The sequence below is a fragment of the Eschscholzia californica genome, unplaced genomic scaffold, assembly GCF_041429995.1.
Source record: "Eschscholzia californica isolate CP2 unplaced genomic scaffold, dmEscCali1.0.p SCAF_3, whole genome shotgun sequence".
NCBI lineage: Eukaryota > Viridiplantae > Streptophyta > Magnoliopsida > Ranunculales > Papaveraceae > Eschscholzia > Eschscholzia californica.
Genome location: NW_028238420.1, coordinates 56,842,848 through 56,856,039, shown reverse-complemented (window position 1 = coordinate 56,856,039; position 13,192 = coordinate 56,842,848). Strand labels below are relative to the sequence as shown.

The 13,192-nt window shown below is 35.2% G+C and overlaps 2 protein-coding genes across 4 annotated transcripts; both read right to left on the bottom strand.

The window, feature by feature from the left end:
* Positions 1 to 957: 957 nt before the first annotated feature.
* LOC147552241 (autophagy-related protein 8C-like) lies at positions 958 to 3,134 on the bottom strand. 3 transcript variants are annotated; one of them, XM_086670679.1, is made up of 6 exons: positions 2,949 to 3,134; positions 2,782 to 2,847; positions 1,919 to 1,974; positions 1,717 to 1,769; positions 1,363 to 1,481; positions 958 to 1,279 (listed from the first exon to the last, which is right to left on the bottom strand). In XM_086670679.1, the coding sequence occupies exons 2-6, from the start codon at positions 2,816 to 2,818 to the stop codon at positions 1,188 to 1,190; spliced, it is 357 nt and encodes a 118-aa protein (XP_086526805.1). In that variant the 5' UTR covers positions 2,819 to 2,847; positions 2,949 to 3,134; the 3' UTR covers positions 958 to 1,187. The 3 variants fall into 3 exon arrangements, with proteins under 3 accessions (XP_086526805.1, XP_086526806.1, XP_086526804.1); XM_086670680.1 differs by having other exon boundaries at positions 2,782 to 2,844; positions 2,949 to 3,128; XM_086670678.1 differs by lacking the exon at positions 2,949 to 3,134 and having other exon boundaries at positions 2,782 to 2,930.
* Positions 3,135 to 4,524: 1,390 nt separating this feature from the next.
* On the bottom strand, positions 4,525 to 12,539 carry SS3 (starch synthase 3). The gene is made up of 16 exons (XM_086671301.1): positions 12,120 to 12,539; positions 11,472 to 11,535; positions 10,069 to 11,370; positions 9,652 to 9,866; positions 9,278 to 9,548; positions 8,953 to 9,128; positions 8,580 to 8,687; positions 8,061 to 8,170; positions 7,767 to 7,872; positions 7,253 to 7,423; positions 6,645 to 6,773; positions 6,310 to 6,492; positions 5,836 to 5,967; positions 5,631 to 5,742; positions 5,387 to 5,510; positions 4,525 to 4,894 (listed from the first exon to the last, which is right to left on the bottom strand). The coding sequence occupies exons 1-16, from the start codon at positions 12,243 to 12,245 to the stop codon at positions 4,762 to 4,764; spliced, it is 3,462 nt and encodes a 1,153-aa protein (XP_086527427.1). The 5' UTR covers positions 12,246 to 12,539; the 3' UTR covers positions 4,525 to 4,761.
* Positions 12,540 to 13,192: the final 653 nt, after the last annotated feature.

The window sequence follows — 13,192 nt, the reverse complement described above, 5'->3', positions numbered from 1 at the left end:
TAGCCAGCGCTTTGGAGAAAGCTAAATAGTTTTCGGGGTGTGAAATTTTAAATGGAATATGTAAAATTTTGAAAAAATTTCCGGGAAAACATATTTTATGGGGAATATGGTTCAAAATAAAAAAAAAAAACCCTCCACCTCACCTCACCTCACCTCTCTCTCTCTCTCCACCTCACCTCACCTCCCTCCATCGGTGAAGAGAGAGAGAACGGTAGGGAGAGAGAAGATGAGGTGGAGAGAGAGAGGTGAGGTGGGGGGTTTTTATTTTTCCCTCTAACAACTTACAAAATAAAATTGTCGAACAAAATTGACCAAGTCTTCACACCCCGAAAATTATTTAGCTTTCCCTAAAACGCTGGCCTTGTTATTGTTTCTTTTCTTTGATATTTGTGCTCATTTTTAGGTGTTCAATTCAACTTTTGTTATTTCATCAAAAAAAAATTCAACTTTTGTTATTGATTCGAAGTTGTAAGTTTTATTTTATATAACAGATTCTAAACAAAAAAAAAAGAACACTCCACAAAGCAACTTTTGTAAGACAAAAATACCCATCTTGTTATCGGTTCAAACATTAATTTCTAACGAGCAACTTTTGTAAGACAAAAATACCCATCTTGTTATCGGTTCAAACATTAATTTCTAACGAAGTTATTGGTGCCGATTACACAGATTATGTGTAGTGTATATTCAAACGTAAAAAAAACATATTCATTTCTTTAAAACTCGGCATGGGGAGTGATTTTTAAACCACAAATCAGAATGTGGCTAAATAAAGCATTTTTTGGGGGTGTAATGATCCTATAACTACAAAAGGGTAGATTTCAATCTTTCATATCTATATTATCCTCACCCAAAATCGAAAATCCCATCTGAGTAAATGTTATTTGAAAAATCTTATTTTCATGATCAAGTCCCAACTGAAGAAGCTTAAATTAGCTAAAATCAACATTAAAATTGAAAAAAAAGTCTCCCAACTTGTGTTCCTTGGCTGAGGAAACCCTCATATTAACAATCAATTATGTCATTGATCCACATGGACAGAGAAGAATTAGAAAGCTGTCTCAAATGAGTTTATACCTTCAACTAGAGATAAGCTAAAGAATTTACAATCATTGTTGTTTCCTTCAGTCTTTACTTACAAATTCCTGTTCCTCCTCGCCCAATTAAGATTCATCTAAATAGCCATTCTAATACCCGAAAGTGTTTTCACCACTGTAAGTCATGTAGAGGAAGCCATCTTCGTCCTTGTTTTCCTCGTAGATAGCAGACATCATAGCAGCTGCAACCACACAAGCGTATAAACCAAATAAGTGATAATCAGCAACAGAAGGATGTACAGAAAATTGAAATACGGCTTCTCACCTGTGGGTGGTAGAACATTCTTGACAAAGATGAATATCGCCTTTTCAGCACTCAGTTTTATTCTCTTCCGGACAACATAAACAAATTGCCCGACAGTCAAGTCAGCAGGAACCAGATATCTGTACTCGTACACAATAATAAGAATAAAGAAATGTCTTCAAAGAACAATATTAATCAGGAAATAAAAGTTTTAGTTGTAGTAGAATTGTGAGAAAAGATCGTTCGAGTTTTTGTAAATTAATAGACTTGGGAGACAGATATAAGTATAATTGATCTTAACACGTGAAGAGACGACGTTATTATCGAAGAAAGGAGAAGAAATCATAAGAATATACTACATCAAATATGACTAACTTTTTCTTATCAATGTCAGGAATGTCACTCCTGTCTGCCTTCTCCACAATCACCTATGCAAGATAAGTTAAAAGTAAGATCCAAGAGAATAGAAGATTAAGAGAGAGCTGCTACATAAACGAATACCAACAGAAATGATCAAACTAAAAGACTAATAGAAGCAAAAAAAGCCGGAGAATGAACCAGTAGAAGAAGAACTTACTGGAATTCTATCAGGATACTTCTCCCTGATCCGAGCTGCTTCTGCCTGCCTCCTTTCTGAATAGTAGAAAAATGACAATTTGAGACAATAAGAGCACATACATGATCTATATGAACACATCTTTTTGGGAACATCATGAGAGTGTAGTCATTGCAGTCGAATATTTGGCTAAGGGGCAAAGATTCAGAACGTCCACCCAAACCCCAAATATAAACCCCAATAACATAATAATCATCATCTCAAAGTAAGAAAACACAATGAATAAGCTCCACTTAAATGGTTCACATCTCAGTATCTCACCCGTTCTTCTTTATAAAAGATACTTGAGGTGATTACCCATTAAATCACGGGAAGGAGACCTATTCTTATCATGGATGAACCTCATTAAGATATAAAGATGAAAGATAATACAAGGTTAGTCTGCAATTTAATTCGCTTCAACCTTCGAAAAATCATTGTACACAGAACCATGGCCAATCAACCAGTAATCATCTCAACCCTCCTATGAGAAAATCATTTAACATAATAATCATCATCTCAAAGTAAGAAAAAGCAATGAATACAATCAATAGGGCAAAAAAAAAATCATGAAACTTAGTTATGAGTTACTATGTTTTCAATGATAAGGGTAAGATATCTGGATTGAATCATTCTACTACTGAACCAAAACCCATCACTCAAAATTCCTAACAAAACTTGAATTATGCAAATTCAGGATACTTTAGATGAAGATTGAACAATATTAGGGCAATAATAATTTCACATAAACCCAACTTATAGTTTAAAAAAGAATACACCAAAAATTAAACAAAAAAGTCAAGATAATCAAATGAAGAAGGAGATTTCAGATAAGAAGGACGAACCGAGAGGGTGTTCCAATTTGAAAGAGCTTTTAGCCATGGATGAACTTGATTGACGAGATTTTCCTGCTATTTTCAAGCACAGAAAGAACATAAAGGCAAAGACCAATAAACAAAGCAAGAAAAGAAAATAAGAACAAAATCAGAATAGAAGAAATTAGTAGACGTACAGATGGAGAAGATGAAACCAAGAGTTGGAAATCGGTCGATTGATAAAACACTGACTGTCAAAATCAAAATAGAACAAGGTGGGGGAATCGGATTGTGAATGTAGATTGGATTTTAGTAAATAATTAGGGTTTTTAAACCTAACACGAAACCCACACGGATAATTCCCGTTTCACTCCTCCGTTTATGATGGGATTCCTGATTGACCCCTACTGTTTGAGAACGTGAGTTTACCCTCCTAATTTTTTTTTTTTTTTTTTTTGAGAAATCAACTACGATGCATGTTAGTCATTACAAGACATTGATACATCATGAAGATGTGATAAACCAATAACTGCGTAAGTTAAACCGATAATGAAAGACCCAAAAACCCAACTAAACATGGGCTAAAGCCCGACAAATTTATTAAATTATTTATACCTTAATAACCCAAGTTCAATAAATCATGAAATCTACCTCCTCTGGTAAATGAATCTGGGACCTCTGGAGTTGTGGAATTTATGGCAACATTATCGACCATTGGATTACCAGACGACTTCCCTAATTATTCCTATAACAGACAGTCAGTGCCCATTCTTTGGCGACGCTTTTTGAACTGCTTATTATTGCAAATTGCAACACTTGGGGAAGATGCTTTTCACCACTTTGGTGACGCTTTGTGCGCTCGTTTTTGACACTTTTTAGCAATTGTTTTGGGGTCATTTCCCACAGGATCAGCTTCTCCCATGCCTCCTAAATTTTACAAAAATGGGAAGAAGTAACATCTTTTTCATGTTGTTTCCCATCTATAATCTGTTGAATCCATTTTGACTTTCTCAAATAACTAATACTTTTTATACTTTTTTCATTCTTTTGTCTTCGACTTTATTGTTGAAACTACGATGTAGATAAAGGTAGCAAAGATAGTGGAGAAAAAAATCATGAAAGAAAGTAAAGATGACAATGAAAATAAAGACGGTGAGAGATAAATGGAAACAAAAAGAAAAAATCAACAAAAAGAAAAAAAATAAAGGAACGTGGGCAAAAAAATACACCAAAGAAATGATAATTTCGGATAAATGGGCTCAACATTGTGTGTAAATTATGGGTCACAACTCCCGAGGGAAGCTAACATAAAAATATCTCAAATGCAAAACTTTAAAAGAAGAAAGTTCAAGTCTCACACTATTACTTGTTCAACAAAAAAAAAAATCTCACACTATTACTTTCATCAAAAAAAGAATCTCACACTATTAAAACAGTTTACGTCCAACAGATCAGTCGTAACAATCTAAAAATTTAAAACTTATTCAAGTGTCATTTCCTAAATATGTAATTTTTTTAATATTAAGTGGACAATTGAGGTCTCAAAAAATTGAGTATTTCTGTGGGACTTCTTAAAATCAAATGTTGTCTCATCTTAACCCAAATTGAGTTTGGCATTGAAGAGTTATTTAGAATTTTTTAAACCGGAGTCTTGCATTGGAAATGCTATAACTATGTAGTACACAAAAACTAGTAAAAAGAACTAAAACAATGAAAATCTCACAAGTCCTAAAATACTTAACCGTCAGGGGATGAAACCCAACCACATATCCATTAGCTTAAATAGTCCTCTAAATTTTATAAATTCAAAATTGATACATCTCCTTAGAATATGTTATGCCTAACCATATGATACCTAAAAAGAACGATTAAGAGAAAAAAAAAATTCAAAACTTATTCAGTATATAAATCATCTAATCGATTGGCTTACTTTATTAGCAAAATGGAAAAAAAATAAACTATACAAACTCCAAATATGTTTTCTAATCTCCTCTAAGTAGAAAGAGCTAATCAGTTTTTCCTAGCTGCATAATAGAGTTCCATATAGTCCAAGGCCGGTCGATTCCAAGACCAATCTTGTTCCATTACTTGCTTGCATAACGTGTTAAACCATTCTCGACTGTCATACCACGCTGATATTGCTCTGGAACAAGGAAAATAAAAGCAACTGATTAGAAATATATTCTTGTTGTGATACTAATCAACCCATCGTCGGGACCTCCCATGCTGACCAGGGATAAGGCAATATTTTTTACTGACGTGTGATTGAAGAAGTAAAGAAAAGGATCGATCAACCAAGGGCGATTACAATTTCCAATGACTTCGATGATGTATTTTTCTTTCATCCGCAATCAAACACATGAAAGAGGAACTAATACTTAGCTAGTTTGTGGCCTAAAGCTGCTCAATAAAGCTTATGCTACCTACGAGGTCTGGGGTTGAGGCGCAAGCCGGAAGCTTGAGGTAGGAGGCCTGAAGCTCGGCCCCCCACACTTCCATTACCTTCTTACTTGATAGATTATGTCGAGGAAGATTTGTTGTAATAAACTGAAGCTACAGTTAAACGGGGTTAAGGGACAATGAATACTAAAAAAGTCGTCAACAAAGTTTAATTTATAGCAGTAGAGGTACATACCTATTAAGAGCATAATCGACGCCAGCTGTGTCAGCTCCATCAAAACCGAACCCGTTTGGTTCAAGACCTTCAGCTTGAGCTCTCTCTTTGTCATGGTCAACATCAAACACAGTATCGAGAAGTCCTGTACCAAAATTATACGCAATTTAAAATTCGATTAAAAGCCAAAACAAACATGAAGATACCCAATAGTCCAAGACTTCTATTAAGATTGTATCCTTTCACCATTAAAACATAAAATTACCTCCAGTTTTACGGACAACAGGTATTGAACCATATCTCATGGCTGTAAGTTGGGTCAAACCACAAGGCTCGAAAATAGATGGAACTAGAATGAAATCAGAACCAGAATATATCTATAAACACAAAAGAAAGGAAAAAATCAAGTTATTACATTAGTATATGTGTAAGAAAATATAGGCACCACTTCACCGACGTTGAAGACGTACCAAGTGCGAAAGAGGTTCGTCATATGTCAAACATAGACGTGCCCGGTCACCATGAGTAGAGTGCAACTGATTTGCCAAACCCACAAATTCATTTTGTATTCGAGGATCTGGAGCTGAACCTAGCAATACAACCTGCCATCGACAATATTTTGCATTTATGTAAACAATTATCTTTGATGCACCACAATTCTGACTAATAACGAATAAGATTTAATTTCGAAATAGTATTTACACGTAGTCGGATATGTCGTTGAGTCTGTAGGTCCCATCATAAATCCTAGGTACCACCTAGAGATGATCCAAGGGATGATTTCTGGATAGGACATTTCCGCCATGTAGATTTGTCATTGTTAGGTTTAGTCCTTGGGGTTTAGGGACAATTTCCCATTTTATAAATTACGATAGTAGATATTTTCTCTTGAATGTTTAATTTGCTTATTATTTTCAAAATATGATAGCAGATAAACGAATAACCTGTCCACCGCGTTCAAGGGTGCGCCAAATAGCATGCTTGATGAGGTGAATTCCTTTCTGAGCCGTCAAGCGAGTGATGATTCCTACCACAGGGAGATCGGCTTCTCTCAAACCAAGCTGTTGCTGCAAGGCTTTCTTTGCAGCGCTTTTACCCTCCACAACATTTTCTGAAGTGTAAGATATCTGAATCACACACATAAAATTCATCTGTTATAGTCGAAGCAGAAGGAAATGGACCTTAGAATTACACACACACATAATATATACACAACACATATAGACCCTAGGTTTGGAATATTTGCACAAGAAAAGGGACGAATCCCTAAACGACTCACGGGAATAAATTTGTCATTGTATGGATCCCAGATATCAGGATCAATCCCGTTTCGGATGCCATAAAACTTGTGAATATGAGGAGCAATCACTGGATTTCCTGAGACCTCCTTCGCGTAGGTGTTTGATACCTGCAAAAGAAAATGTATAACTAAGACGCAGTGAACAGTTCATTCCGATGAACTTATGTAGCATGATACTCATTTTCAGCATCTTTTGTGGGGTTGGATACTCAAACACTGGGATAATCGTGTTGGATACTCTCAGTGTTATCCAGCATTGACAAGGAAGACATTCTTAGTGAAGCAAAACTTTGGAATATCATTGAAAGAAAAAGAAAATTTACAAGCATTTTATGAAAACAACTTTCGTCACACAAAGTAGACAACCAAAAAAACATTATCTCTATGAATGAAATTTCGGTTTCGGTGGGAAAATGACTGAAATATTTCGAAACTTATTTCATTGATAAGGCATTGTTAAGAGGAACTTAGTTAAATTTCGGTTTCGATGGAAATTTCGATAGGCATGAAAATGGAAATACTTTTGTCATTTCGACTGAAATATTTCGAAATTTAATTCCTTGGATAAGAGAGCTAGAGATACTAACAGTTGTAGCCTTGTCCGAGTATTGCATCGCCTTTCCAATAAGGCCAGCACCAAATTCAAGGTTATGAATTGTGAAGACAACCCGGGCTTTACTCAAACCAGAGTGCACATAAAGGTCCTTGTATAACCATGCGACAGGTGCACTAGACCAATCATGGCAATGTAGAATATCCTGCCAACAAGTAGATAACAATCAACTATAAAGCCTTTGAAAGAAAGAAAGTACATAGAGCCCATTTATGCATCACAAAACTACATGATTCTCGTGCAAAATCAACTCTAGGTTACACATATTATCATATGAAATGCTTTTGAACCTATAAAATGTAAAACTTCAAAAATTGTTGTTTTTGAACTTACACCATACTAGCAAATGAATAAGTCAAGTGAAACAAGTATCTAAGTAAGGACTACAAAAATGAGCAAAATGTGAGACTTACAGGGTGAAATCCACTTTGGAGTAGAAACAAGTATCTAAGTGAGGACTACAAAGATGAGCAAAATGCAAGACTTACAGGGTGAAATCCACTTTGGAGTAGAAACTCGAGAGCTGCATGGCAAAAGAAAGCAAATCGTTCCCCGTCATTGTTACAACCATAGATGCACCCTTTCCAAAACAATCTGCATAAAGAAAGAAATGCCTCAAAAGTATGAATACATAACATAAAAAAGCAAGTTAGAATTAAGAGCTTTAATTTAAAAAAATTGCAATCTTGTATTAAGGGACTTTTGAAATAAAATAAAGAATGCAACAGTAGAAGTTAGATAAGAAAGAGAAGTAAAATGTGATGATAATGAGGCTAATTTACCCATTCTGTGGCTCCAAAAAGTAAACAGATACGTCTTCGACCTTCCCTAACCAAACTTTTATTTCAGTTCCACCCAAAAAATAGCTCCGATTGAATTGAAAGTCTTTTACCTACCAATAACACGTCTATATTCTTAGTAAACAACAGATATTTCATTTAAAGGTTCAAAGGGTCAAATGACAAGCAAACCATAAAGGGGCGAACTTTCACTAAATGTCAAAAGTACTAATGTTTAAGAGAAGGGTTCAACTAGACTTGAGAATAACGTGACTATCACTACCCACAAGAGGAGTTGGGGTCAATAGAATAAAACATGAAAAGCGGAATTACAAAAACAAAAGTATTGGCGTTTGCTGCCCTTCATCAATAGAATAACGTGACTATCACTATCACTACCATGGGTTGAAGCGTTCAATCGCAGTTTGGAGCTCATGAGCTCTAATTGGTATCTTGTGTATATCCTACTAGGGAAAGAATTAGATATAATGAAGCACTAACTCCACTTTATTGGTATCTTACATTGCTAAGATTCAAACAATCATACTTTGGAAGAATTATGTTAACATTATGGCCCAATTCCTGAACAGCACGTGAAAGACTTGTCACGACATCTCCGAGACCTCCCACCTGCAATCGTGTTTGACTTGAATCAGAAAGAAGAAAAGATATACATGATAATGGTACAATTCTATGACATTGCGTCGTGTTGCACATGCTCAATATATGTTATTAAAGTTGAAATACAATGAACATCTGATATAAGAAAAGCAATAGTGGTCATGTCTAGAAATTGTTATATGTGAGAAAGTTAAATGTCAACTTTAAGCCTCTTGATTAAGCTGAAAAGTGTTGTGAATTTCCAGAAATAATGTAATGTTACAAAAAAGCTAACCTTTGCGATTGGAGCCATTTCTACAGCAACATGCACAATATCCATGGGCGGCTCTTTTGCAACTCCTCCAGACACAGGTATGTGATAATCCATTCCGTGGTTATTGTCATAAATTCCACCGTCTTCCGTCTCGGAGAAGACAAAGTCCATCTTGTAGGCATCAAGTGGAACCTTGACTGATATGACATAAGGACACAGATATATGTTAACAAAGACATATTTTGATATATATATAGTATCGTTTCATGGTTCTCAGAAAAGTTATTCTTGATCACTATAGCCTATATTGTCAAAACAGGGCTGAGGACCGTGAGGTTAGTCTTACCAGTAGCTTTAACAAGGAGACCATTATCTGCAGGTAACATTTTCTGAGGTGGTAACGGGCCTTTGCGGTAGGTCCAACGGTTAAATGAACATCTAAACCAAACTTCAGGTTTCCCATTCAGAACTGTGTTGGAAGGGTTGTAGAAAACAGTGACATCAGTTCCCGCTTGGACATCGAGAGGCTCAGTATAAACTATTTCTTTTTTAGCCAAGAGAAACGTTTTTAGGGTTCTTTCCTTCGTTTCAGCTTTCATTTTTGCCGTCTTTTTAGCCTGAGAAAAGGATAAAAACAAGAACAATTCAGTAAGGAGTAAAACAGTCTACCACGAGTCAAGGTCACTCCACTTATACCAATACATTTGATGTTGAACTTACCTTTTCTCGTAAAGCTACTTCTTTTACTCTTCTCTCCTCTTGAAGCTCTTTAAATATCTTTTGTTCCTCTTCGAACCAATACATTTCTTCTGGTATGCAATTTGGAACAATAGCATGAAAATCCTGCAACTTATTGTTATCATAGAGAGTTGCTTTTCCCGGAGGTCCATCAGCAATAACCCAATCCAGAATACGGGTTCGATCCGGTACAAGAACTACATGAAACAAATATTAATCAGCATCCATCGAGGTTTTAAGAAAATAAGCATGGTGCAGAAATAGTGGCTTTGGACTTCTCAAGCCATTGTTTTAGCCCACTGGCATAAACCCTGAACCCATAAATCCAAACCCTTCTTTTTAACAAACCTAAACCTGAAATCTTATAAAGTGCAAGAGAGTATTTAGATATACACATACCATATGCATAGCTCCAATCACCGTCTTTTCTCTTCGATGGTACAAGCTTTGACACAATAGACACCCCATCCTTCCAATTATCGTGCCCCCCATGAACCCAAAGTTCGTTAGCACGAGCAAGTGGCCCAGAAGCTTTGTTATAATACAATCTAATCAAATCCTCACCTTTAAAATCACTCGGCCTTATCTCCCACACATTATCAACTGAACTAACAGCCTTCGTCATAACTTTTCGTAAACTTTCCCTCCTTTCTTCAATCTCCCGCTTTGCCTGAGCTCTATCAGCTTCACGTTGAGCAATTTCCGCTTCTATACGTCTTTCCTCTTCTTCTTGTCTTTCTTTTTCAGCTTTCTCCATAGCAATTCGCTCGAGTTCTTTTTGTTTTTCTTCAAGCAAGAAATCTTCGAAGGTAAATTTATCCATCCCACCTTGAACAGATACAAAGAAATCTTTTGTGTCGTTATTTTCGTAAACATTTTCCTCATTGAAAAACACAAAATCTATCTTGTATGCTTCTGTAGGAACGTGAATTTGGCAAGACCACCAATCCCCTTCCAGATCAGTTTTATTCAACTTTATTGTAAAAGACTTCCATTTCCAGTCGTTAAAAGCTCCCATTATCACAACATTTGATTCATTTTTCAAAGAGGAAATGCTCCTGTTTAGGAACACTTCTACTTCTTGATCAGGTTTCACAATTTCGGGAAAAACGAACATTTTGTTACCCGCCGAAAAGTTCTGACCAGCAAGCTCTTCGAGGACTTTTTTTCGTTCATGGGCATTCATCTCCAACTTTGGCTTTTCGGAAGAACTTTTCTCAACTAGATCATTACTGGCTAATATGCCACCACTCTTGATCACATCAGACCATGCCTTCGCTAACTTTGGTCCATCTACTTTGTCTTTAGTTTTTCTCTCCTCAAGTAACTCAGATCTCTGTAAGTCATCTACATCATCATTTGTACCAACACTCGTTATATTATTGTCTGATTCATCACGATTAAGCACAATCAGCGCTTCACGTTTTAATTCCTTCTCAACTTGAACCTTTATCTCCTTTGCTTTTGTTCCTCTTGAGTGCTCTATTTGCTCATCTTCACCAGAATCAGCTCGCTTCTCGTTCAGTCCACCACTCTCACGAAATGTTGATGTAATTGAACCTGATCCTAGTTTTTCTTCATTGTCCCTTTGATCTCTCTTTTGAGTATTTGTCTCGACTGGTACTTTAGGAGATAATCCCTTAGGAGAAGAGCTTTTTGACTTGGGTGTTATAATTTTTCTCGGCCGCCTCCTTGAAAAGTCTAAAAATAATAAAGTGCAGTTCATTTAAGTAATGTAGTTTTACACTTTTATGTTCCAAAAGATAAAATTCAAAAAGTCGAAATTGAGAAAAGGAACTGACCTGCACTTGCAAAGACACCATATGAGGTCCTAGTTCCTGAGTATTCGTTATACGAAAGAGATGACTGAAGCGAACACATACGATTACCCGTCACAAAATTAAGAAGACAGAGGTTAATGAGAAGTGATTACAGTAGCGCTACAATTACGGCATTGCCAAAGCGATAATGGACTAGACCCTAATCAATCAGATTATCCATCTAAATATCATCGTAGAAGGCCGAGTTTCAGTCTCAATTTTTTCATGTCAACTAACCAATTTAAATCTCCTCAATCACAATTGAATATACTAATATTTCTTTTGAAATGAAATAGACCAACAACACAAAAGTTGATCATGAAAAATGTACTTTCCTTTATTACAAAAAGACATAGATAAACAAAATGATTTCACAATATCTTTCATTTTAGTCTTTAAAATAAGAATTAAACTGAAAAAGACACAATTCACATTTCCAATCAATCCTAGTATCACTACACCATTAGATCAAAATCTATACAAAAAAGTGAAGTTCAATTTACCTTTTAGAACAAGAAAAAGTTTCACTTTTTCAAACAAAAATTCCACACTATAACTTGAAACTACCCAAACCCCACATCAACAGTCTGAAGATCATAAAAGGGTTTAAAGAGAGAGGGAGAGAGTTACCATTGGAGATGGGTTAGTTCTTCCATGAAAAGAAAACCCAATAAAAGGTTTAATCTTGAAATGGGTTTTATCTAGAAAATTCCTTCTGCACTTAACTGGCCTTTGTACTTGTAAAACAGCTTCCATTTCTGATCCAGAATGAATGCTTTTCTTCTTCTTCTTCTTCTTCTTCTTCAATAAACTAAAAAAAAATAAAAATTCTTCTCGAATCTAAAACCCAGAAATTTAAAAAGAAAAACAAATCAAACCCTTAAATTATTTTTCTTCTTTAATCTTAATATCAGTGCAAACTGATGAAAAATCTATACTATATCATCCCCTAATATTAGCCTACTTCAATGGTCATCACCAAAACTGTAAATTTTATTATTGTGTATCTTCATTATTCACTTAAGTAAACTATGTGATTCTCAGCCGTTCAGTTTGAAACAATAGTTGATGAAAGTGATATTAACGGTTGAGATTCTTCAATTGTGGGTCATTATATCAAGAGCTTCACATGTTTTTTGGTTTCTGGTTCGTTGGGATTCGATATTTATTTGGGGCTACTGATTCGCGATAGATTTTGGACTACGGCAATTAACCCCAATTTATACACGTGTACGATGTATGAGTCATACTATGACCACTATATGTGAATATTTCAACTAAAAAAATTCATATTCTTGATCTGATTTTTAGAATGGGGAGATTAACTACATAGCTTATTACTTTTTTTTTTTTTTTTAAGGGTTTTTAGAGCTTAATTTCTCGACACTAATTGATAATTGAGTTTACGTTTTTTAAGGACGGGTAATTGAACTTAACTCTTTAGATTTGTAATTTTTGACAAAAATACAAAAATTGTGTTTGACATACATAAAACAATTGTAACTACTGAGAGCAATTATTCTTCAAAGTTATTCAACCTTACTTTATTTTTTTATTTGGTCGCAAATATGATTAGTAAAGAGTAATTTTGTTTGTGGAGTAATTAATTTATGATTTTATTATCACATGTTTTTTGTGGTTTAACAAAATTTCTAAATTCAAGGGGTAAGCTCTATTACAAATTACCAAAGAGTGTAAACTCA